This window comes from Aquarana catesbeiana, linkage group LG06 (assembly GCF_042186555.1).
Source record: "Aquarana catesbeiana isolate 2022-GZ linkage group LG06, ASM4218655v1, whole genome shotgun sequence".
Taxonomy (NCBI): Eukaryota; Metazoa; Chordata; class Amphibia; order Anura; family Ranidae; genus Aquarana; species Aquarana catesbeiana.
The window spans coordinates 32878365-32905940 of record NC_133329.1 but is presented as its reverse complement, the minus strand read 5'-3'; the positions used below and the strand labels follow the sequence as shown (position 1 = coordinate 32905940).

The following is a 27576-nucleotide window of genomic DNA, read 5'->3' as shown; positions in this document are numbered from 1 at the left end:
ATATTGTACTGGTAAGGTGAATAAAAAATATATATGTATCAGGAGGTGAGAAACTAAAATTAAAAAGGTCAAGACAGAAAAATCCAGCTCGGGATAAAAAAAGAAAAATGAAAAAATGGATCACATACAATGTCCCTAGAGTGTGACATAACCAAAAAAGGTGACAAAAACAGACCTGATTGGTCAATAAAAACAAAGAAACAAAGAGGGGAGGGGGAAGAAAAATGGTAACAGGTTGAAATGATATATGGATGGGGTGGCCTGGTAGGAGCTTACATGTTTCCCAGAGAAGTGTATACGAGTGCTGTGGTGCGGTCTGCCATCATCTGTTTGCAGCGCCCAGATTGTGTCGGGAGCGGCCATATATGTACATCCGCCCCAACCACGTGCACGCTGACTGACGCCAGCGTCACGCAGGCACGGCATGTGCAGGGAGGGGCTCTGACGTGGGCGAAGAACACCGCCCACAGAAAATGCCCACATGACCACCGCTGACCGGCCTGGATGGGAAAACCTGATGCCTGTACGTCGTGATGTCAGAATTGACATCACCCGTGCGGCAGGATGCGTGGCGCCGATGCGCTGTGTGCACCCGCCCGCCCCCCGCACACACCCACCCCCCCAGTCCTGCGATGCGCTCTGCGTGTCCCCCTTCCCCCCTCCCCCTCTCGTTCCCTCCTGTCCTATCAGGACTGGGGGGGTGGGTGTGTGCGGGGGGCGGGCGGGTGCACACAGCGCATCGGCGCCACGCATCCTGCCGCACGGGTGATGTCAATTCTGACATCACGACGTACAGGCATCAGGTTTTCCCATCCAGGCCGGTCAGCGGTGGTCATGTGGGCATTTTCTGTGGGCGGTGTTCTTCGCCCACGTCAGAGCCCCTCCCTGCACATGCCGTGCCTGCGTGACGCTGGCGTCAGTCAGCGTGCACATGGTTGGGGCGGATGTACATATATGGCCGCTCCCGACACAATCTGGGCGCTGCAAACAGATGATGGCAGACCGCACCACAGCACTCGTATACACTTCTCTGGGAAACATGTAAGCTCCTACCAGGCCACCCCATCCATATATCATTTCAACCTGTTACCATTTTTCTTCCCCCTCCCCTCTTTGTTTCTTTGTTTTTATTGACCAATCAGGTCTGCTTTTGTCACCTTTTTTGGTTATGTCACACTCTAGGGACATTGTATGTGATCCATTTTTTCATTTTTCTTTTTTTATCCCGAGCTGGATTTTTCTGTCTTGACCTTTTTAATTTTAGTTTCTCACCTCCTGATACATATATATTTTTTATTCACCTTACCAGTACAATATGACATACCGACTATGCATGTTTCTTTTTCTCAGACCCCGTTTGGTAGTCAGCACCGGCAGGTCATTGTCTCATCATTCAGATTCAGTGTTCCGGGTTCTGTGCATGTGGGGGGGCTCTGTGCATGCGCCCCGCCAGTGCATGTTTCTGGCACCTCAGCTCCCGGTAAGGACTGCAAATGTGGCCCTGGCTCCACCATCACCACATCTCCCCTGCACTGATTTTTATGTAAGTACTCAGGGGTCGTATAATTACTTCACCTGGTTACAATTGGTTGTATATAGATTAATTTGTTCATCCTATTATATTTTATAGATATGTTTGAGCACTGTGCCCCTGATGAGTGGTTCACACGAAACGCGTCGGGCATTTTGTTACGCAGATACATGCTCACATTTTCATTATCAACTCAGAACATTTTTCTTCAATCAATTATGGTTTCACACATTTTTACTTCCATCGCTTAATGCTGCTTCTATGTGTATATATATGTATTTATCATTGTATGTATCCATCAATTGCTTGTGACTATCATGTGGCCTCTAGTTGACATATTAATGTACTCTTGATGCCTTAGTGCATGCGCTCACACAAATGTGCGTAGGTGTATTGAATGACATTTATTACAATGTTCTTCTTTTACATGAGGTCTATGTTTGTAATATGGTTTGATACAGGTTCCATGATCAATAAACATCATTTTAATTTACCCCCTGTTGTCCGTGGACCTCATTTAAAGTCCCAAATTCCCATTTCTTTCTTTGAACTAGGGATGGAGGCACCTTCCCCATGTGCCTCATTCAAAGTCCCGACAATTCCAATATTCCCCCTTATATGAGAGACCTCCTCTCGACCAAACAAATTAATGATTGGTCAGGACTCTCACATGAGCTTCCTGCCACTCAAGTCTCAGTCCATCCTCACCTTCTGGAACAATTCACCATCAGGCAGAGGAGGAATCTCTGAGCCCAAGTGTAGGTGGCCACACCCCCCACTATTCAGACACTCCCATCCCTGAATCAAAACAACCAGGCCTGGTAAAAGATCACAGGCCTGGCTAAATTTACCTGTACTAAACCCTATGCTACCAAATTCTACACTATCACACCTACCCTAAGGTAATGGGCGCTACACCTACTGCTTGAAAGGAATCCCATATGTATTAAACAGGGTTCATTACAATATGTACGATTGTAAATCACATTCAGCCCAGGTTCAGCTGAACTCGCAGGATTTCACTCCCACTGGCAGTCCCGATTTCGGCCGTGATTACAGAGACATCTGTGCACAGATGTCAACGTAAATCGCGGGCCGAAATCGCAAAAAGTAGTACAGAAACTACTTTTTGAAAACGGTGCAGCGCCGCAGATGTGCCGTCACGCTGATTAGGACCGTGTCAGTGCCGGCAATTGCTGGCAAATGCTGCCGATTTGACCTGCGGTTTGACATTGCTGCATGTCAACACTCAGCAATGTGAACCAGGGCTCATGTTAGAATTTCATTCATTCTAGAAACATTTTCCATCCCTTTCCTTTGTACTTTCTTCTCACTACGGTCAAAAACAAACCTTGATTTGACCCCAATAATTACCAGAAAATCAAATATATGTTCTGAAAAGGAACATTTTCAAACAAAGTTCTACTGGTGCGTAGCCAGCTTTAGGTGGGGATGCAGCATTCCAAGTAGAATAGGACAAACAGATTATAATGTCTGTATTTGGGAACCATTATACCCAGAGATTTACTGTTCTTCTTAGTTGGTATTTTACTATCTCTAGGGTTTTTACTCTTTTTTTTTTTTCCTTTCTTGTGAGTTATGGCTTCCCAGTTACAAAAAGGGAGGGTTCCTATATAGATATACAGTGTTGCTTATGTAGATTTATCAGTGCCTTAATGCTATGTTACTCTGTAATAGATAATTCGTTACTTCACTGTATTTACCTCTTTTGGCCGTGTTGGTTAACGAGGAGTCTTTTTATGCCTGACTCATTGTAACTACTGCTTTGCAAAACATTTCAACAAAAATATTGAACGAGAATAGGAAAAACAGGTGTGTAGGCGCTACAACCTTCCCACATAACCGCCCAGCCTATGCATTTTGGACGTTAGTCCTTAGTTACGGCACTATTTTTTTTGGATGTCATCCTGAGTGTCGACCATCCCTTTCCTTATAACAAGTAGAATGCCTGTAACATGACATTAGGACTCCATGCACACTGGGCGCTTAGACCCAGTGCATGGGGCTCCGATGATTGCCACGGGCGGTAGGTACAGATTCTCCATGAGAGTCTGACAGCTGTTGCAGGTGGACAGGGTTGGACGGTGCACCCAGCTGTATGATCGCTTCGGACAGTGTGCACACGAGGACAAATATCCAGAATGCAAGAAGCCTCAACTCCAGTTATTCGCCTCCAAGCCCATACTGCCCTTAGCAGAAGTACCACAGACTGCAGTGGACCAGGCCCATCCAGATGCCACAGCTGTCAGACTCTCATAAATTTCGACAGTTGGTAGCTGGGCTGGATTATGCATCTGTGCTCAGTGGGCATGGGGTTTAACCTAAGTGTGGCATCCTAGGCGAGATAATAAACCAACTACAAGAGCAGGGGGATTTTGGGAAATCCTCACTACAAACTGAATGTTGTTACCATGGTTTCTGGAAGAAAAGACTGATTTTATTTTTGATTTTTTTTTCAGTTAATAACATTTTGTGTGGCTACAAGTAGACATTGACCATCCAAGTAAGCTTTATCCTCTGTCCAACTATGGCTTGACCAATCTTCAGCTTGTGGTCAAGATTCCAGAATCCTCACCTCTCTGTTCTTGTAAATGACTTGGTTTCTCTACCAATAGTTTAAACAAAACTTGAGGTCAACCATTATAGAATGATTTACAAAATTACAGCCCCCCCTGTGACCTTTTATAAGTATATTCAATGCAATGGCTATTGTAACTATGATTTAATCCCGGAATAAAGCTTTTGGCCAATTCTGGAGATCCTTGGTGTGCTGGTGACACACTTCTTGTGTTGATTATATTCGGTTTCCAGCCTCTGGCCATCGCAGCACCCATTTACAGCCAGTTTAACGTGTGCGTTGGGAATGTTGTGCTTTAACTTTTATTAAGTATATGTCTCAGACAAGCTCTTCATCCAACAGGCAACGCTGATGGAGCTTCTGGGCAAAGAAACCGAACGCGGAGTGACAGACATTCAGAAGGATCCTCAAGCAGATCCCGATCCTCATGGAACTGCAGACACAAGGCACACTCAGGTACCTGTCCCTGTATGTAGTATTTAGAACGGCCTTCTGCAGGAACATATGTAAAACACAATTTTTCATTTTGGATACAGCAGGGAATAGTTATTACACCTGTCAGTATTTTGGTTTTATTTTTTTTGCCATTCGTTTCCCATTCAGGAATTTTCTTTCACTTTCTGTCCTGTAGACACAACAAGAAGTGAAAGGAAATTCCTCTAAAATAGGACAAAAAAAACTATTTTAGGAGACGTCGGTGGAGCAAGCACCCCCATTGGAGGATTTCCCTTCTATTCCTATTACAGCTAAAAAATTTAGATTTTCCTTCAGAGTGATCACCAGGACAGGGAGAGTCAATCTGCCCAGCAGAGATACATATAGGAATAAAAAAACCTCACCACACAATCCCAAACTATAGCAACATTTACATTTTATTTAGATACATTAATTTTAGAAATGAGAAATTGTCCTCAAATTTTAGTAATAATTCTCAGGCTTTTATTGTTGCCTGTGTCCATTCTGAAGGGTTGTCTCCCACTATCATTTCTATGACAGGAAGTAAGGGCAGGGCTGTCCTAATAACATTACAGTACGGGCCCCCCTGGGCAAGGTAATGCACTTGCACCTCTACCAGGCTGCCCCAAATGTATGCACCTACTCTCAACAATTAAAGTATAAAAGAGAGAGAGAGAGAGAGAGAGAGAGAGAGATATTTAATTTTTTCTCGACTGGAACTTCTCTTTAAATATCTTCATATTTTTCGACTCTTTATGAAAACCTTCAATAAAAAGGTTGAAACAGAAAGAAAGTACAATCTGCAAAATTCATCTGTTTCTTACTTTTGTGTCCCAAAACCATTCTGCTAAAGATCTATTGTTTATTTTTCATGAAAATGAACAGTTGTTCCTTTTTTCTAAGCTTGTCTAAGCCATATCTGCATCTTCGCGTTCATTAAAAGAAAAGAAATGATTGAATTCATTAATTAACAAATAATGCAACAAATCAATAAATACATAGACCAACAACTGGGGATGGGGTTAATCTTAACCTATTGGGGAAAAAAACCCAACCCCCCCAACTCCCCCTCCCTTTCCACACTCTATTCTAAAACCCTCTGATACTTTTACCTTTACAGTTTTTCTATTTTTTAATTTTACCATGAATTAGATTATGAAAGGCTAATTCCAGGAAAGAAGCCCAGAGCCAGTGAACACGAATGGGATTCCATAAGCTATTCCAATGAACTGGATACCAGTATGACCTCATTACAATCGGGAGTCAACATCTCAAGTGATGGTGAGACAAATATTCCTCCAGGCTCATATTCCCATCTCTGGACTATTTTGTTACATCCAGATATAAATCTCTCTTTGTTGCAGGTAAAAGGAGATTTGAAATGCAGAATCAGACTGCGATAGCAATGCAAGTGTCTAAGGGTTTCTCAGTGGACATGCCTGAATATCCCCAACAAATCAACGCGACAAAAGATTTTGAAAAAAGACAATATTCTAGGGAGGACCCAAACAAGAGCTCACAAAGAGGTAAGGATTGATTGATGCTTAGTTAGTACGACCTGCAAATTTCATCTGTTTTTTTTTTGATTCTGCAGCCTCAACCTCCGCAACATCTCCAAGATACGCCCCTTCCTAACCAATGTCACCACAAAGCTTCTAATCCACTCCCTGGTCATCTCTCGCCTCGACTACTGCAACTTCCTCCTCATTGGCTTACCTCTAAATAAGCTACCCCCACTTCAGTCCATCATGAATGCTGCTGCCAGGCTCATCCACCTCACAAACCGCTCATCGTCTGCTACACCCCTCTGCCAATCCCTCCATTGGCTGCCACTCAGCCACCAATTTAAATTCAAGATACTAACTATTAGGGATGGGCTGTCGGTTTGAGAAGAACGTGAGTTTGACACGAACATCGGCTTGTTCACTGAATTTCGAACATTATGGGCCGTTCGCGCCAAATTTGAGTGGCGCTTCACGGCCCATAATGCACTGCGTCATCGCAGTGCATTGCTGGCTGATGATTGGCCAAGCATGCACTATGACCCGCATGCTTTGGCCAGTCACAGCGCCATCACTGAAGAGAGCCAATTATGGCTCAGGGTGTTAAGTACACGCCCCACACTATATAAGGCCGCCTGCACATCGGCCGTGTGTGTGTGTATATATATATATATATATATATATATATATATATATATATATATATATATATATATACACTGTATACAGTTTAGCTAGATCTCACTGCAGACTGTTCCTGGTGTACTGTTGCTAATATACTTCAAGCAGACAGGCGAGACAGTTAGATAGCTGCAGTGTAGTGTGTGTGTGTGTATATGTATATATATATATATATATATATATATATATATATATATATATATATATACACCTTCAGCCAGGCAGGTGACTCACTGAGTTGCAGTTCATAAAATATACATCCACTGCATTGTAGTCCAGCCAAGCCTATACCTGACTGTAGGCCATTCCTGGAGTACTGTTTTTAGTAAACTTCAGGCGTTGTTTTGCTAATCTAATTGTACAGTATGTCTGGATGGCCACCAAGGAGAGGCAGATGCTCACAGGCCACTAAAAGAGGGCAAGCAGGCTCTGTGTCTACAGCAAACAGTGCTGGTCGTGGACACAGTGCATCCTCAGCACATGGCCGTGGGGCACTCTTGTCCTTTTCGGCAGCTGGCTGTGTTGAGCCACAACATGCAGAAGAGTTGGTAGAGTGGATGACCAAGTTGTCCTCATCCTCCTCATCCTCTCTCACCCAGGCTCAGGGTATTTTGTCTGCTAATGCAGCTGCCAAAGCGACCTCTTCCATCAGCTCATTGTCATCAGTCACTCCTTCCCTAGCCCCACCATCACAGTGCAGGGTACATACTGCAGGAGGATGCGCAGCGTTTTGAAGGCTCTGATGATGGTACCCAGGTTGAGGATGAAGGCAGTAACGTGAGCCCAGAGAGAAGAGGGGCTGCCCAAGAAGGGCAAGAAACTGGCATGTTCCCCCAGCTGCAGCATACTGCCAGGTTTGCTCCAGTGGCGAGGAGGGAGGGGATGATGAGGTCACTGATTCTACGTGGGTGCCTGATAGAAGAGAAGAGGAGGAGGCACATCACCAATGAAGCAGGATGCCCTCCAGGGGCCAGCTAAAGGGCAGCCAACTGACTGCATCACATTGCAGAGCTCCGCATGTGCAGGGCGCTGCTGACTCTGAACGTTTTTCCAAAAGATCTTTGGTGTGGGGCTTTTTTGAGACGTGTGCAGCAGATCGCACTGTTGCTGTTTGCAACATATGTCTGAAGCTTATCAAGCGTGACCAAAACAGCAGCTGGTTGGGCACCACATGCTTGACCAGACATATGTCGAGCTCCCATGCAGTCTGTTGGCAAGAGTATTCAAAAGACCCACACCAAAGAACAAGGCGGACCTCTCCTTGCTCCTCATCAGCTGGGATCTCCAACCCCACTATACCTTCAGTCCTCTCAGAAACCAGCACTGACAGGAATGAAGGTGTAGAATTAGGTGTACCAAGTACTTGCAGGCAATCTGCTATCGCTACACCATCGTCCAATTGTAGCAGGCAAATTTCCCTACCCCAGTTGCAAAACCGGCGAAGGAAATTCTGTCCCAGCCATCCACATGCTCAGCGCCTGAATGCCAGTTTGGCTAAATTGCTAGCACTCCAACTGCTGCCTTTTCAGCTGGTAGACTCTGCCCCTTTTTGAGAATTTGTGGAATGTGCGGTACCTCAGTGGCAGGTTCCCAAACGCCAATTTTTTTCTCGTAAGGCAATTCCGGCTCCCTACCGACATGTGGAAGGCAATGTCTTGGCCTCGTTGGACAGGGCGGTCAGTGGTAAGGTGCATATTACCGCTGACTCATGGTCCAGAAGGCATGGACAGGGACATTACCTTTCTTTCATGGTGCACTGGGTAACCCTGCTGGCAGCTGGGAAGGATGCAGGACAGGGTGCAGTATTGTTGGAGCTTGTTCCAGCACCACGCCTCCAAAATGCTGGTAGTGGTGATTCTGCCGCACCTCTCTCCTCCACCCCCTCCTCTTCTTCTTCCTCTATGGTCTCTTCCTGTGCAGATTTGTCCTCAGAACCAGCGGTGCTCAGTAGGCGTTCTAGAGGCTACGTAAGCACTCAGGCAAAAAGATGCCATGCGGTACTTAAGTTGGTCTGCTTAGGGGACAGGAGCCATACTGGGGCAGAGATTCTGTCAGCTCTGCAGGGGCAGGCTCAGAGGTGGTTGACGCCATGCCAACTTCAGCCAGGGATGGTGGTTTGGGACAATGGCACCAACCTTCTCTCCGCCCTCCGACAGGGACACTTCACCCATGTTCCCTGTTTGGCTCACATCCTTAATTTGGTGGTGCAGTGGTTCTTGTGCAGGTACCCGGGCTTACAGGATATCTTGGGGCAGGCCAGGAAAGTCTGTGGGCATTTCCGCCAGTCATATAATGCCAGTGCTCGGCTGGCTGACCTTCAAAAGGAATGCAACCTGCCCAAGAACCACCTCATCTGTGACATGCCCACCAGGTGGAACTCAACGTTGGCCATGCTGCAGCGGCTGCACATGCAGCAGAGAGCCATCAACGAGTACCTGTGCGAGTATGGAACCAGGACAGGGTCAGGGGAGTTTGACTTTTTTTGCCACACCAGTGGCTCATGATCAAGGATGCATGCACTGTCCTGCCACCATTTGAGGAGGCCATGAGGATGGTGAGCAGTGACAGTGCATGCATCAGTGATACTGTCCCTATTGTCTACCTGTTGGAGCATACGCTGCATGGAATAATGGACAGGGCACTTGAGGCAGAACAGAGGGAGGAAGAGGAGGACTTCCTTACCTCGTACGTGGCTGGGAGGAGGTGTCTGCGGATCAGGTTGTCCTTAGTGACCCAGAGGACTCCGGATCGAATGCCTCAGCAAACCTACGCTGCATGGGGGTGCACAGTGGGTGTGCCAGGTGTGCCTGGGCACACCCTAATCACTATGTCCGGTGCCAATTCCCCCTACTGCCCTGTTTTTCCCCCTCTTGATTGGCCCGCAGTGCTGCTGGCTTCCCTTCTCTCCTCTCCCCCTGGCTGCTGCAGAGGATGTTTCAGGATGGATAGAAGGGGGAGGGGCTAATAAATATGTAATTTACCCGCCTCTTCCTTTTCTAAATGAACACAGTGAACACACTTGCTCACTGTGTCCATTCATAACTGAAGTATAGTAAACTGTGTTTACAATGCTTCAGTTTTTAAATTAACATGAATCCACTAAGCACAGAGCACTTCCAATTCATTCATTGCCCTGTGCAGCTGAGGCTGCAGAGAAAGACACGTGTGTTTGAGCTTTGGGGTGCACACCCTAATGCAATAGGCTGCGCACACCTATGCTACGCTGCATGGCCTCCATGATCCTGCAAGCCTGCGAAAGGACCTTCGGATTCGTGTGATCAAGGAGAGGGATCACTACTGGCTGGCAACCCTTCATGATCCACGTTACAATGGTAAGGTTGTGGAACTTATCCAGCCATCACAGAGGGAGCAGAGGATAAAACATCTTCGGGAGGCCTTGCAGAAAGGTTTGTGCAAAGCATTTCCAGAGCCTGGGAGAGTACAAATTCCTGGTCCTGGACGACGTGTTGCTGAGGCTTCGGTCAGTCACAGAAGGTGCGGTGGAGAAGGTGGCAGTCTGAGCGATGCGTTCAGACAATTGTTTAGTCCGCAGCCTCAAGGTATACATTCTGCAGGAATTGTACATGGTGTAGGAATACCTAGGGGAAAGATCAGACTTGGAGACCTTTCCAATTGAAAATCCACTTGGTTAATGGGTCTTGAGGATGGATCACTGGCCACAGTTTGCAATTGAGCTACTGGCCTGTCCTGCATCCAGCGTTCTTTCGGCATGCACATTCAGTGCCGCTGGAGGCTTTGTAACCGATCACAGAGTGCGCCTCTCCACCGACTCGGTTGATCAGCTCACCTTCATAAAAACGAATAACTCTTGGATCACCAGCTACCAAGCACCTGATGCTGATGTAACCAACTAATTTTTTTTATGAATGTGAGATCCCTTGAAGACTGCCTATGCTGATGCTAAGTAACTACCCTGGTATGCCGAGTGACTATCCTATTCCTCCTCAATGTTTATGTTGATAACTACTAAGAACATTTTTGGTTCTGGGCACCAGCACCAGTGCCTAAAGCCCAATTTTCTGCCCCTGTTGAACAGGGGCGCGTAATAACAATTTTTGCTGTAATATTTTGCAGCAGGGCTCGTTCCTGCGCTCAACTAGAGTATCTGTGAGGGGTTGCAGTGTTGTGGCACCAGCACCAGTGCCTAAAGCCCAATTTTCCTGCCCCTGTTTAACAGGGGCGCGTAATTACAATTTTTAAATCTAATATTTCACACCAGGGCTCGTTCCTGCGCTCAACAACAAAATCTGTGAGGGGTTGCAGTGTTGTGGAACCAGCACCAGTGCCTAAAGGCCAATTTTTCTGCTCCTGTTTAACAGGGGCATGTAGTTACAATTCTTGATATAATATTTCACAGCAGGGCCTGTTCCAGCACCCACCAAGAGTAACTGTGAGGACTTACAGTGTTGTGGCAACACCACCAACACCAAAGGCCCAATTTTTCTGACCCTGTTCAACAGGGGCATGTAATTACAATTCTTGATATATTTCACAGCAGTTCCAGCGCCCAGCAAGAGTAACTGTGAGGGCTTACAGTGTTCTGGTACCACCAACACCTAAGGCCCAATTTTCTGCAGTGTATATATGGCAGGCCCCTACTTTCAACCATCTGACTTACAAATGACTCCTACTTACAAACGGAGGGAGACAACAGGAAGTGAGATGAAATCTACCCCTAGGAAGGGAAATTCTATCCTGTAAGAGTTAATATGGGAAAAAGGTGTCTCCTCCACTGATTTATCACCAATCCTTGTTTCCCTTAAAAACCCCAAATTTTCCAAATTCAATTGTCATTGGGACAGAAAGTGAGGTGAAATCTTCTGAACAAGGGCACAGATAGCAAAACAAATGTCACAGGGGTGATAACCCTTCCCTATGTTTTCCAAAAAGCTTAAAATAGATTTTTTGGCTGGAGCTACACTTACAAAATGTACCTGTTCCAAATTACAAACAGATTCTACATAAAAACAAACCTACAGCCCCTGTCTTGTTTGCACCGCCTGTATACTGCTGTTCAGAGTATATAGGGCCTGGTGGCCCCACGCCTTTCCTTTTTTTAATTTGGGTGCGGGGTTCCCCTTAATATCCATACAAGACCCAAAGAGCCTGGTAATGGACTGGGGGGGATACCCATGTCGTTTGTCTCACTGATTTTCATCCATATTGCCGGGACCCGACATTACATTAAAGCCGCAAGCAGTTTTAAATGACTTTTATTCTTTTAAAAATGACATTTTGTGCAGGGACTGTTCTAAGCACAGGAAACACGCGCCACTTTACAGGCATACTAAAGACACCCCCCAGGTACGATATTTAAAGGAATATTTCACTTTTATTTTTTTCACTTTAAGCATTATTAAAATCACTGCTCCCGGAAAAACAGACGTTTTTTAAAACTTTCTTTTGCATTGATCCATGTTCCCTGGGGCAGGACCCGGGTTCCCAAACCCTTTTTAGGACAATAACTTGCAAATTAGCCTTTAAAATTCGCACTTTTGATTTCTCACGTTCGAGTCCCATAGACTTTAACGGTGTTCGAATGTTCGCGCAAATTTTCGGTCTGTTCGCATGTTCTGCGAACCAAACCAGGGGGTGTTCGGCCCATCCCTACTAACTATAACTTACAAAGCCATCCATAACCTGGCCCCCAGCTACATCACCAACCTAGTCTCAAAATACCAACCTAATCGTTCTCTTCGCTCCTCCCAAGACCTCCTGCTCTCAAACTCCCTTGTCACTTCATCTCATGCTCACCTTCAGGACTTCTTCAGAGCCTTTCCCATCCTATGGAATGCTCTACCCCAATCTCTCTGATTTTCTCCTACTTTATTCACTTTCAGGCGATCCCTGAAAACTCATCTCTTCAGAGAAGCCTATCTGGCCCCCACCTAACAACTGTACATTTATCTTCTCCATCAGCAAATCCCCCACAGTCTTGTATCTCTTGTCCTTCCCTCTTAGATTGTAATTGTGAGTAGGGCCCTCTGATTCCTACTGTAATAAAGTGTATTATATTTGTACTGTCTACCCTCAAGTTGTAAAGTGCTATGTAAACTGTTGGCGCTATATAAATCCTGTATAATAATAGTAAAAATAATATTATTCATCTGTCCCAAAAACCCTTTTTAATGATCTTCATTCTGCTCAAGATCTATTGTTTTCTCATCAGAAGGAACCGTTGTTCCCTTACCTAAGCTTGTCTAAGCCATATCTGCATCTTCATGTTCAATACAAAACAAATATAAATAAATAACCAAACAAATGAATAAATGCCTTCATTAATGACTAAATAATGGAACGAACAAATATATAGACCAATAACATTTTTTTTTTACATCTATGGTGCTGCAGTGGAATACAACATAAGAAAACAATCTGACCTGAGCTCCAGTAGGGCGCAATACTCTGCAGAACATCGTACCACACCTGAAGGTAAGACTGCGAATCCCCTCCAACAAACCAATGAAAAGAATTCACAATCTGTTACCTAGTCACCTGTATTTTTTCAGAGAGATAAAATAATTTAAGCATTAACATAATAATAATGCTCAAAGGTCACACGTGCTAAATTAAATCACAGTTGCTTGTTTGCAATAAGATTAATTAAAAGTTGTTCCTTTTGATACACAGAAACTGATACATTCTTGTACTAAGACTCCAAGGAACAGTCTGCTTTTATATCTGTGTTCCATAATATTAAAAGACTTTCTCCTGCTAAAAAGATCACTTAAATTTACAAAATGTTTTAATGACTCCAGTTTCAGTGGGCACCACACTAAAATAAGATACAGTAGACGTCTTTAATGATATATGTATTTATATGTATTTATATAGTGGCAACAATTTATGCAGCACTTTACATACTGTACATTCACATTAGTCCTTGCCCTCAGAGAACTTACAATCTAAGGTCCCTAACTCACACATGTATATGTACGAGGGCTAATGTACCAATCAGGAGTGTGGGAGGAAGCCCAAACACAGGCAGATCAGGTAAACTCTATGTAGGTAGCATCCTGGTCGGGGATCACCTACCAGGAATGTGGGAGGAAACCCGACCCAGTGTCCTGCTTAAGGATACAAATTATAGTGTTCACAAGACAGGAGTACTAAACACCAGCCACCAGAATGCAATCAAGTGACAATAAATTTGACATCTATTACTTTGTTTTTAATTAACAAAATAGGATTAACAATCTATAAAAGAAGCAATCACTATTGCACAGAGGTAATACACACTAAGTCTTTGATGTTTCCTTAAAATTAATTGCCCCTGTGAAAAATTCTTCTACTAACATTCCACCAAATGAGGAGTAGCATGTCTTCTGTTCCTGTTGAAGGATCTCCTTTACAATAAAAGTGTTTATTTAGATGTGCCAAATCAATTACTCAGTAATAAGTCGTTTAAAATTGAGACATCAAATGCAAGATGGAATACGAACATGCATAAGGGGAAGATAAACAGCTTATAGCTTTTTTGAACAATTTTTTTCTTTTGATGAAATGCAAACCCATAACCATAAAGATGCATTCATTTTTTCTCCTTTTAATATACATAAATTCACATGTACGTGTGTGTGTATATGTGTATATGTGTGTATATATATATATATATATATATATATATATATATATATATACAGTCAGGTCCATAAATATTGGGACATTGACACAATTCTAATCTTTTTGGCTCTATACACCACCACAATGGATTTGAAATGAAACAAACAAGATGTGCTTTAACTGCAGACTTTCAGCTTGAAGTTGAGAGTATTTACATTCAAATCAGGTGAACGGTGTAGGAATTACAACAGTTTGTATATGTGCCTCCTACTTTTTAAGGGACCAAAAGTAATGGGACAGATTAACAATCATCCATCAAACTTTCACTTTTTAATACTTGGTTGCAAATCCTTTGCAGTCAATTACAGCCTGAAGTCTGGAATGCATAGACATCACTAGACACTGGGTTTTATCCCTGGTGATGCTCTGCCAGGCCTCTACTGCAACTGTCTTCAGTTCCTGCTTGTTCTTGGTGCATTTTCCCTTCAGTTTTGTCTTCAGCAAGTGAAATGCATGCTCAATCGGATTCAGGTCAGGTGATTGACTTGGCCATTGCATAACATTCCACTGCTTTCCCTTAAAAACTCTTTGGTTGCTTTTGCAGTATGCTTCGGGTCATTGTCCATCTGCACTGTGAAGCGCCGTCCAATGAGTTCTGAAGCATTTTGCTGAATATGAGCAGATAATATTGCCCGAAAAACTTCAGAATTCATCCTGCTGCTTTTGTCAGCAGTCACATCATCAATAAATACAAGAGAACCAGTTCCATTGGCAGCCATACATGCCCACGCCATGACACTACCACCACCATGCTTCACTGATGAGGTGGTATGCTTTGGATCATGAGCAGTTCCTTTCCTTCTCCATACTCTTCTCTTCCCATCACTCTGGTACAAGTTGATCTTGGTCTCATCTGTCCATAGGATGTTGTTCCAGAACTGTGAAGGCTTTTTTAGATGTTGTTTGGCAAACTCTAATCTGGCCTTCCTGTTGTTGGGGCTCACCAATGGTCTACATCTTGTGGTGAACCCTCTGTATTCACTCCGGTGAAGTCTTCTCTTGATTGTTGACTTTGACACACATACACCTACCTCCTGGAGAGTATTCTTGATCTGGCCACCTGTTGTGAAGGGTGTTTTCTTCACCAGGGAAAGAATTCTTCGGTCATCCACCACAGTTGTTTTCCGTGGTCTTCCAGGTCTTTTGTTGTTGCTGAGCTCACCGGTGCATTCTTTCTTTTTAAGGATGTTCCAAACAGTTGATTTGGCCACACCTAATGTTTTTGCTATCTCTCTGATGGGTTTGTTTTGTTTTTTTCAGCCTAATGATGGCTTGCTTAACTGATAGTTACAGCTCTTTGGATCTAATATTGACAGCAACAGATTCTAAATGCAAATAGCACACTTGAAATGAACTCGGGACCTTTAATCTGCTCCTTGTAAATGGGATAATGAGGGAATAACACACACCTGGCCATGGAGCAGCTGAGCAACCAATTGTCCCATTACTTTTGGTCCCTTAAAAAGTGGGAGTCACATATATACAAACTGTTGTAATTCCTACACCGTTCACCTGATTTGGATGTAAATACCATCAAATTAAAGCTGAAAGTCTGCAGTTAAAGCACATCTTGTTCATTTCATTTCAAATCCATTGTGGTGATGTATAGAGCCAAAAAGATTAGAATTGTGTCGATGCCCCAATATTTATGGACCTGACTGTATATATTGTGAAAGCAGGCAGGTAAAATCACCTGGTTGCATCCAGGATGGAAAATATGTATGCCCTAGATTCAGGCTTTATGCTGACGTATACCACTAGGGGGAGTGCTGGGAGTCCTGCAGGGGAAGAGTTAATGAGCCCAGCTGAAGTAAGTGGGCTCATTAAGACCTCTATAAAAAAAAAAACAGCATGGTTAGGGAGATGCTCCACCCTGGAACCAGTTCTGTGTTTGTGTAGACTGGGGAGTGTGGTATCTGTCCTGTGTAGGCGAGTCAAACTTCTAAAACAGTCTGTGTGGCAAACTTCTAAAACAGTGAGCTAGGGACTGGGGCAGCACAAGGCTGCACCTAGTTGTTAGATAGGGAATCTATGTGTGTGATAGGTGGTCAAGCTGACCAGGATTTCTTTTCATGTTTCTTTTTGTTTTGCTGTTATATTTTTCACTGCATATAGCATAAATAAACTGCACCTTTGTTTTTTTCACCTACAACGCTGTCTGCTGTGCCTGATTTTGTGTGGTAAACCCATCCAGGGGTTCACACACACCCGCTGCCGAGCTAACCCCCTCACAGTTGGTGGAGACACCGGGGCAGTTTTTTTTTTTTTAAGGCCAGCATGGAGGAGATACTGAGACAGCTGGCTCTAGCACAGTGGTTCTCAACTCCTGTCCTCAGGACCCACCAACAGGCCAGGTTTGCAAGATAGCTGAAATACATCACAGGTGATATCACTTGATGCTCAGTGATTGCAGTATTCTAGTCTGCAACTCCCCAAGGTAATACTTAAAATCTGGCCTGTTGGTGGGTCCCGAGGACTGGAGTTGAGAACCACTGCTAGCAAATGCAAATCAGCAACAGACAAATGTGGGTTTGCAAAAGAGCCTTGCAGCTCAACAACAAGCTTACCAGCAGAGTCTGGAAACTCAGCAGAAAGCTCACCAGCAGAGTCTGGAAGCTCAGCGACAAGCCCAGCAGCAATTTGAGGCCGCTTCATAGACCTGTTACAGAAGCAAGAGCAGAGTCTCCAACAACAAATGGAGACATTAATGCAGCAACGTCCGCAGACCAGTGAGGCAAGTGGTTCTACTAATACCGCATCCTTTGGTGTCAGCCGTTTACTGACAAAAATGACTGGAGAGGATGAACCGGAGGTATTTTTGACCACATTTGAAAGGACCACTGAAAGGGAAAAGTGACCTAAGGAGCAGTGGGCTGGACTGGTGGCCCCTCTGTTAACTGGGGAATCACAGAAAGCTTATTACGACCTAGAGCCTGACCAAGCAAAAGACTATGGGGGTTATTTACGAAAGGCAAATTCACTTTGCACTACAAGTGCAAACTACAAGTGTAAAGTGCACTTGAAATTGCACTGAAAGTGCACTTGGAAGTGCAGTCGCTGTAAATCTGAGGGGTAGATCTGAAATGAGGGGAAGCTCTGCTGATTTTATTATCCAATCATGTGCAAGCTAAAATGCTTAAAATTTTCCTTGCATGTCCCCCTCGGATGTAATGCCGCGTACACACGGTCGGACTTTTCGTCTACAAAAGTCCGACAGCCTGTCCGACAGACTTCCGGCGGACTTTCGGCGGACTTGCAGCAGACTTTCTAACGAACGGACTTGCCTACACACGACCACACAAAAGTCCGACGGATTCGTACGTGATGACGTACACCGGACTAAAATAAGGAAGTTCATAGCCAGTAGCCAATAGCTGCCCTAGCATGGGTTTTTGTCCGTCGGACTAGCACACAGACGAGCGGATTTCGGGGTCCGTCGTAGTTACGACGTAAAGATTTGAAGCATGTTTCAAATCTAAAGTCCGTCGGATTTGAGGCTGAAAAAGTCTGCTGAAAGTCCGGAGAAGCCCACACACGATCGGATTACCAGCCAGCTTTAGTCCGTCGGCGTCCGTTGGACTTTTGTAGACGAAAAGTCCGACCGTGTGTACGCGGCATTACAGTTGCTGTTTGCGACAGTTGCATGCACTGCCATTCGGGGACCTGAGAAACATTTATGTAAAATGTAATAATGGTAGAAATGTTTGGATTCAGGTAGCCTGGTGACATTGATAAAAGATGAATTAGTTACTACAGAGGTCTCTGGGAATAATAAGGTGGCTGTTATTTGTGTGCATGGGGACACTCAAGAGTATCCTGTGACTACAGTGGTTTTTGAGACCCCCAAAGGTAACCTCTCTCATCAGGTGGGGTTAGTGTCTCACTTACCACATGATGCCATTGTGGGAAGGGATTTTCCAAAGTTCTGGGAACTCTGGGATTGTCCTGAGCCCCCCCCTGGTGCCCCTATAGACCAGGAAGGTGATGACCAGAATTCCTCAGAGTGGTGAGGACTCTCCAGAATTTCCCTTTTCAGTATTGGCGGGGGAAACTCGAGAAATAGGGGAGGAGCCAACATCCTCAGATGAAAACATGCCGTCTGTGGAGTTTTCAGATCTGGAGGTTCACAGGGAAAATTTTGCCACAGAACAGTGAAAAGACCCCACCTTAATAAAGGCACGGGAAAATGTGGTGAAAATAGATGGTGAGTTAGTGAACCCAGATAAGACTTGCACTTACCCGTACTTCACTGTGGAAAGGGACCTGCTGTATCGAGTGGCTCAAAGGGCAAAAGAAACCATTGAGCAACTTGTGGTGCCCAAACCTTACAGGAAGTTGGTGTTAGAATTGGCCCATGGGCACAATCTTGGAGGTCATCTGGGGACAAAGAAAACCAGAGAGAGTATTGCAGAGATTCTATTGGCCTGGGGTCATGAAGGAAACAGAAAATTATTGTTCCTCCTGCCCTGTGTGTCAGAAGTCGGCACCTATGCCACATTTCCATAAGCCGCTGGTACCTCTTCCTATCATTGAGGTCCCCTTTGAGGATCGTAATGGATTTGGTAGGCCCGATAATGAAGTCCGCTGGGGGCACCAGTACATTTTGGTCATATTGGACTATGCCACCCGTTATCCAGAAGCGATTCCTCTTCTAAATACCTCGACCAAAACCATAGCCAAAGAGCTATCTCTTGTTTTTAGCCGCATGGGTATTTGTAAGGAACTGCTTACAGACCAAGGTACACCCTTTATGTCCCGGGTTATGAAAGAACTATGCCAGTTGTTCAACGTGACCCAATTGCGTATGTCTATTTATCACCCCCAAACAGATGGGTTGGTTGAAAGATTCAACAAACCCTAAAACAAATGTTAAAGAAGGTGGTGGATAGAGATGGAAAGAATTGGGACTGTCTAATACCCAGGGCTGGACTGGGACACACATGTGGCCCTGGAATTCAACCAGACTGGCCCACTTTAATTTTGAGTGTCCCTATCAGCACCCCCTTACATCAAAGTGTCCCCATCAGCACCCCCTTACATCAAAGTGTCCCCATCAGCACCCCCTTACATCAAAGTGTCCCCATCAGCACCCCCTTCACATCAGAGTATCCTCAAGAGCACCCCCTTACATCAGAGTGTCCCCATCAGCACCCACTTACATCAGAGTGTCAGCCCCCTCTCATCCCCCTCCCATGTGTACTCACAGTTCTGAAGGCAGCCTCTCGTTCCTCTCTCCAGTCATGTGATAAGTGACAAGTGATAAGGGGAGAGAGGAAGGGAAATCTGCCGGCTGTCTATCTCCCCCTGCAGGCTGGAGGGAGCAGAAAGCCTAATCATCTCTCCAGCAAGTGTAGGCAGCTGCTCCTTGGTGACAGGAGTGAAATCACGATCACTCACTGTCAGTGAGGAGCGGCTCCAGGACTGTGCCTGACTGGCCCACTGAGCCATCGGCCCACCGGGAAACTCCCTGTAGTCCCAATGGCCAGTACATGCCTGCTAATACCCTATTTGGTGTTTGCCATTAGGGAGGTACCCCAATCCTCTACGGGTTTCTCACCCTTCGAGTTACTCTATGGGAGACACCCAAGAGGGCTGCTAGATATCGCCAAGGAAACTTTGGAAAATTAGAGTTCTCCCCATAGGAGTGTGATTGAGCATGTCGCCCTGATGCAAGATAAAATTGCACAGGTAATGCCAATCGTAAAGGATCATTTGGCTCAAGCACAGTTAGCACAGCAGAGAGTGTACAACCGTGGGGCCAAGACTCGTACTTTTTCCCCGGGTTTAGTACGGGTCTTTATTCATTATATTCATAATTGATTTACAAAGAGCTTGGTATTATGAGTTATTAACTATGATAGTTTTAAGGTGATCATTTCTATATATGTAAAAATGTATGTTTCTGAGCTCACAGATGGTCACTCACAGATGGTCACATTGTTTCGGGACCATTATGGCTAGTCTTTTGTTAGTACCAGATTAAACCAGCTTTTTTGCACCTTCCATCAAGCCTTTAAAAGGTTAGACAATAGAGAATTGCAGTGGACTTCTTCTAGGACATGAATGTGCCTAGACTTTGAACAGGCTGTCGGCTTCCAGAGCTATCTGACGATTTCAGAAGTTGAGGGGTTCCCTGGATTGAATGCTGAATTTATCCTGTATTGTATCATCTGTAATACATCTTTAATCGAAGTAAATCTCCTTTTTATTACATTCTTTGTGTGTTGTGTGTTTTAATCCTTGCATTTACTGACCACATATCTGAAAGGGTAAATATATGAATGAACCTATGAATAAATGTAACACAGGATTTAACCCCTTACTACACCGGGGGATAGGGTATTGGTGCTAGTCCCTACAGTTGAAAGGAATTTCCTGGCCAAATGGCAAGGTCCATATGAAATAATTGAAAAAGTGAGTGAGGTGAACTACAGGGTCAGACAGCCAAGAAGGCGAAAGCCGGAACAGGTATATCACATCAATCTCCTGAAAGCCTGGAGGGATAGGGAATCCCTAGTCGCAAAGACTTTGTCACCGACCCAGTCTGATTGCTTAGTTCCTGAGATTGGAATCGCAGTCACCTTATCGAAATCCCAACAACAGGAGGTTAAAGATTTTGTACATTGCAACAAAGATTTTTTTCTGAGCTGCCGGGACAAACATCTGGCGTAGAGCATGACATTATCGCCCCGCCAGGAGAAAGGGTAAAAATAAAACCTTATAGAATTCCAGAGGCCCGACGGGAGGCAATACTTGGGGAGGTTCAAAGGATGCTGGAATTGGGTGTGATAGAGGAGTCCCAGAGTGACCGGTCCAGTCCTATCGTACTAGTGCCCAAACCAGATGAGAGTAGGCGGTTTTGTAACAATTTTCGACAATTGAGTTACAAAATTTGACACCTACCCCATGCCGCGTATAGATGAGTTGATCGACCGGCTGGGAACAGCCAGATACATGACAACTCTCGATCCCACCAAAGGGTATTAGCAAATTCCCCTGGCTGAGTCGGCCAAGGAGAAAACTGCGTTTGTAACCCCAGATATATATTCCAATATAAGAGAATGCCGTTTGGGTTACAGAATGCACCGGCAACATTTCAGCGGAAAATGGACAAGATTCTGAGGCCCCACCAGAAGTATGCTGCAGATTACCTGGAAGATGTGATGACCCATAGCCAGGGCTGGACTGGGACAAAAATGTGGCCCTGGACTTCATCCTGACCGGCCCACTTTAATTTTGCAAACACGCACAAAAACAAGCGAACAAGTGAAGTGGGAGGGCTAACATAATGCAGAAATATTGCTACATCCTCATTGGCTAGAATTTTAGAAACCGGCATTGCTGCACAGCCATTGGCTGCCTTTCAGTAATGCAGCGGTGCTGAGACTGAGCCAGGTTGCGCACTATGAAGTGAGGTGATGGGCAATGCAGATGACAGGTGTGTCTCATGCCGGCTGGACATGGCCAAACCCGATGGCCACCCAAGCCCCCCTTAACTGTCTGTTAGCCGTTCTACTTTATTTCTATTATAGGCAGTACACAGTGGTGACTCTAGGAACAATATATATGAAGGGCACATAAGATACCACAGTCAAAACTAGGGGGGGGGGGGGGGGGCAATAATCATTTTTCATGGTATAACTACTTGAAGTCCAGTGACCTACCTGAAAATATAGTGTATATAGTGCAGGAATGTAGAAAAGATAAAAATTGGATAAAAATGTGGCCACACACAAGGACAAAATGGGGCTAAACTGTAACTATAACAAGCTATTCTAGATCTAAGTTAAATGAATAAGGCCTTCACCATTACAAATTGGCAGCATTGTCAAACTGCACTCCCTATAATGTGTGGACCTCATTCAGCTGCTATAAATCTCAATGTCTATACCTAAAATAATGATACATTAAATATCATGAATAAAAGTCTCCCTGAAAAGCTCCACAGAAATATCATTCTGCATCCACCAAGAATCAGTTTAGCAGCAATCCATCAATATAATGTACATATCACCCAGCACTGGGCATATACGGAGGTGCTCTCATGTCAGTGTACATGGTCTGAGGAAAAGAAAATTAGTGCATCCTAATACTTCTCTTATTAGACTTGTCAGCAGAAAGCAGATACTTTATTCCTGTTCTTATATCAATTTACTGCAACCTAACATGACAGCATAAGGGCCGGTTCACACTGCTGCAATGCCAGAGATCGGATGTGATTCACACCGCGTTGCAGTGAAAATCACATGCAATCTCTGTGCGATGCGATTTCAGCCAAAAAGATTGTATGGCTGAATTTGCATCGAACTCGCACAGGACCCTTTTTTGTCCACAGCAGAATCGGATCGCATGGGGGTGTTCACACCCCCATGCGATCCGATTCCTGTCTGAGTTTGCAGATCGCACTGCGCTTTGCAAACTAATTTGGGGGTGTCATTAACTTTAATTGACACTCCCAGCAGTTGGCATAGGGCAGTGTGCACTGCCACAAGGAAACATGCGATGCGGGAACCCGCAATGGATTCGCAGGGTTCCCGCATCGCAGCAGTGTGAACCGGCCCTAATAGATCATTGGAAAAATAAATGGTTTAAACATATAGCACGTCCATAGATACCCATGCAATGCTGTTTGTGACTTGACTAGAGTCCATTTCATATCAATGGCATAAGATACTGTGGCTCTACTATAGTGATAAAATAATGTTATCTCTCCACATTTCAAACACATCCTGAATACTGATCCTCAGGTAATGATTCTGGACACTCAGGTCAGCCACACCAGAGCAGGAAGTTGAAGCAGCAATACAGCAAAACTTGCAAACTAAGATAAAGGGAGAGAGAAGCTTCCACTGACTCTTATCTTAAATCAGAGGTACAACCCCTTCAGTCACTTTGGAGGGTAACTGCACTGTTACTAAGTTATCCCCTAAAGGTTCACAGCTTTCATTCAGAACTAGTTTTGTTTAATGTTACAGAGCTTACTACTAAAACCGATCCTCACACTTTTCACTGATCCATTACCTTGTACATTGATGTCATCTGGTGTTGCTGATGTCCCCTCCTGTCATATTTCCTGCTGCTTTCTGCTTGTTTCCCTATTGGTCAAAACTGCTGTAGACTGTAGTTCGGGAGCTAGAATGGGCATGCCTGATGTCACCTCACTGACACAGTGACAGCTGCCTGCAGATCCCGAACAGCAACAGATAGCAGGGAAAGGAGCAGTGGGGACACAGCGGGCAAAGGAAGGTCTGTTCTCCCTCTCGGGTCCCTCAGACAACACTCAGGCAGTGCAGAAAAGTCGGGCACGGGCAGCAGAAGAAGAGGATCACACCTCTCTGAGAACATGTCACCGGAGCAGAAGAGCAGGTGGGTGGAGCTAAGCACTGGGCGCGGAGGAGGAGAAAGTTAAATCCTGCTCCGCTGTGAATGCTGGGGCCGTCTCAGCCTTCTTCTGTGTCTGTGTGCCTGACGTCACTGGTTGCTACACGCTAGGCGGCAGGCGGCTAGCAACCAGTTTGGAAATCGCTTGAGAGACCCAATTTGTGCCTGTGTCAACTATGTGGTGGCCGGAGGAAGATGCGGGGCCACAGGCACCCGCTACACAAAAAAAAAGAAGGCATTTCTGTCACTGAAACTGGCCCACTGAGCCATCGGCCCACCGGGAAACTCCCGGTAGTCCCGATGGCCAGTACATACCTGCCCATAGCACAGATTGGGTCTCACATCTGCCTAAAGTGCAAGCAGTCTTAGACTATCCAGGAAGCTGGGTTTACGGGCCAATACAAAGAAGTGTACCATTGGACAGGAGGAGGCCAAATATCTGGGTACACTGAGAGGGGAGTGATAAAGTCAATAAAGTCGAGGCCATACAGAGTTGGCCACATCCCAACAGCAAGAAGCAGGTACAAGCCTTTCTGGGAATCGCTGGCTATTATCGGCAATTCATTCCCCATTATGCTTCCCAGGCTGTGCCCCTTACCAACCTGACAAAAGGGAAAGAGTCTGTCATGGTTAAATGGTCCCCAGAGGCTGAAGCAGCATTCCAGTCCTTAAAAACAGCCTTATATAGCCAGCCAGTGTTGTACTCACCAGACTTCTCTAAGGACTTTGTTGTACAAACTGATGCATCAGACTTTGGGTTAGGAGCAGTCTTGTCCCAGGTATGGAACGGGGAAGAGCACCCAGTCATTTACCTCAGCAGGAAATTGAAGTCCCATGAGGTAAATTACGCCACGATTGAGAAGCAGTGTTTAGCGGTTAAGTGGGCTCTAGATTCCCTTCGGTACTATCTGCTACGTAGGCACTTTGACCTGGTAACTGATGACGCTCCATTAAAGTGGATGGCTCAAAACAAGAAGACCAATAGAAGGCTAAATAGGTGGTTCCTGGCCCTACAGGAATTCAACTTTACAGTTAAGCATGTCCCCATTTTATCGCCCTGGCGTTAAAATGGGGAATGGGGATGCTTTGTCTCGGATACATGCGTGCCTGACTGCTTGTGTTACAACCCCAAGGTTCAAACAAGAGGGGGGGGTATGTGACAGCAGGCAGGTAAAATCACCTGGTCGCATCCAGGATGGAAAATATGTATGCCCTAGGTTCAGGCTTTATGCTGACTTATATCACTAGGGGGGAGTGCTGGGAGTCCTGCAGAGGAAGAGCTAATGAGCCCAGCTGAAGTAAGTGAGCTCATTAAGACCTCTATAAAAAAAAAACCAGCATGCTTAGGGAGATGCTCCACCCTGGAACCAGTTCTGTGTTTGTGTAGACTGGGGAGTGTGGTATCTGTCCTGTGCGGTGAGTGAACGCCTGTGTGGCAAACTTCTAAAACAGAGAGATAGGGACTGCGGCAGCACAAGGCTCCACCTAGTTGTTAGATAGGGAATCTACGTGTGTAGTAAGCGGTCAAGCTGACCAGGATTTCTTTTCATGTTTCTTTTTGTTTTGCTGTTATATTTTTCACTGCATATAGCATAAATAAACCGCACCTTTGTTTTTTTTCACCTACAACGCTGTCTGCTGTGCCTGATTTTGTGTGGTGAACCCATCCAGGGGGTCACACACACCCGCTGCCGAGCTTACCCCCTCACACTATATGTATATATGTATGTAGCGGGCACTTACTTTTGGTAGGTGACCTTTTTCCTGGTAGTTTCTATGTCAGGTAAATTTAGACAGGCTTGTGCTATTACAGCAGGCCTGTCTGTTGTTATTTTCCTTTGAGTGGCAGGTAGTTTGTATGCTAATCTCGGCCAATCATTAATTTGCATGGTAACACCCGGGACTCTCATATAAAAAGGCGTCACGTGGTTCCGGGGTTGGAGTTTGGAGTTTTCGAGTAGAGTCCTACCCTGAGGAGCGGGAGAAGCTGGCCTGGTTCCCAGAGGGGGCAGTGGAGGTTTTCCCCTCCGGGGAACCAACGGAGCTTCACCCTTGCAATAAGGGTGAAGAAGGGGTCCTCATGGAGCAACAGACGACATCTCACAGCATGTAGTTGCTGGTGTCGTTGGCCGCCCCTGCGGGGAGGGGAGCGGGCCATAAAGGGGAAAGGGAACTAAGAATCATTGCGGAAGAAGTAGCAACAAAGTAGAAGGAAACTGGGCGATTGATCGTTTATGAGTGGCACATGGACTATTGATCACGTGAGTGAAAGCCCAAGGGAAGAGTACTACCAGAGGCTGAGGGTTGTTGGTACGCAAGTCAGTGAAATGGGCAGTGAAGGCCTATGACTTTGGGTTTAGCAATGCCCCGGGATTCCAATCAGTCAAGTGGGAGGAGTTATTCAGAGTGACTTTTCTTTGGCTCAACTTGGAAGTACCATGCAGATGGGAAGTAGTGGTAAAAAGGTGGCGGTAAAGCTGCAAGCACACATATAGAGATACAGACTGTTCTTTAAAAGTCATGCAGATGAAGAAGTTATTCAGAGTGACTCTTTATCAATTATTTTCTATCAAATCTACTTCCATCTTCCCTGATTGAAGAAATCACACAAAGTGATTTCCCAACTATCCGCAATTGATTATAGTTTTCCCGTAAGAGCCATTGAAAGATGATAATGTAACAAAGAGCATCTCAAAGGAAGTCCTTCTCCCATCCCAGTTTATGTTGATGAATAAAGCAAGAGAAAAAGTATTAAGGATTGTGAGTTTTGAATCTATGGGCTGCGAGGGTTGGGTGGTAAACCTGAATTACGGATATAATATTTAATCAGCCGCTCTATCGGGGGTAAGCGATTCATTCATACATACATACATACATACATATATATATCTATATCTATATATAGATATAGATATAGATATAGATATATATATATATATATTCCTACTATATTTTTTTATTTTTTTAATACTATAATTGTATCAGGCATTTGCAGTATCTATAAGCTGCAGTGAACTTTGTAAGCAAAGAAAACCTTTATTCCTATTTCCTGGGTGAAAGCTTAAGCTTGCATGTGATCACTTTATGATGACTGATATGGTAATCACATGATCAGGGACCATTCTGATTGTTTCCCAGTCCTTAATGGGATTTGGAGCTGTCACTAACAGCTGGATTTGCAAGACAGCAGCTGTACACTGAATAAAGTGATCTCGCGCAGACTAGCAAATATTCAAATACAAAAAGTGCAGTATGCATCCAAGAAGGGGTGAGAACTTCATATATAGGTTGATGAAACTGTGCAAAAATTTGATTGCACCAAGGGACATAAAAATATTGACAAATGAAAACAAATATCCACTAAATGAGCAAAAAAGTGGAAAAAATCGCATGTGCAAAATATAATAACAAGTGAAAATGAATTGCCACTAAATAAGCAAAAAAATGGAGAAAGAGTCAATCAATGTGCAAGAAAATATATATATAAAAAACATCCGGGGGGAAAAAAAAAAAACGCCTTTCCCCACTCTATGCTAAGACCCTCTGGTACTTTTACCTTTACAGTTGTTCTATTTTTTACTTTTACGATGAATTAGGTTATGATGGTCAACCTGCAGAAAAGAAGGTCAGAATCAAAGTACATGGATTGGATTCCATAAGACATTCCAATGAACTGGATACCAGTATGTCCTCATTACAATCGGGACTCAAAAGCTCAAGTGATGGTGAGACAAATTATTCATTCATTTTTATAACATCAGCATTATAATAACAAAACGGTT

The 27576-nt window shown here is 44.7% G+C and overlaps 1 protein-coding gene across 5 annotated transcripts in view; it reads left to right on the top strand.

The window, feature by feature from the left end:
- Positions 1-27576, top strand: part of LOC141148280 (interferon-induced very large GTPase 1-like) — a 203949-nt gene that overhangs the window by 47757 nt on the left and 128616 nt on the right. For all 5 annotated transcript variants that reach the window (XM_073635562.1, XM_073635559.1, XM_073635558.1 and 2 more), the window contains exons 6-9: positions 4473-4586; positions 5739-5867; positions 5951-6112; positions 13142-13222. In XM_073635562.1, the coding sequence (XP_073491663.1) occupies positions 4473-4586; positions 5739-5867; positions 5951-6112; positions 13142-13222 (486 nt within the window). The remainder of the gene's footprint in view (positions 1-4472; positions 4587-5738; positions 5868-5950; positions 6113-13141; positions 13223-27576) is intronic.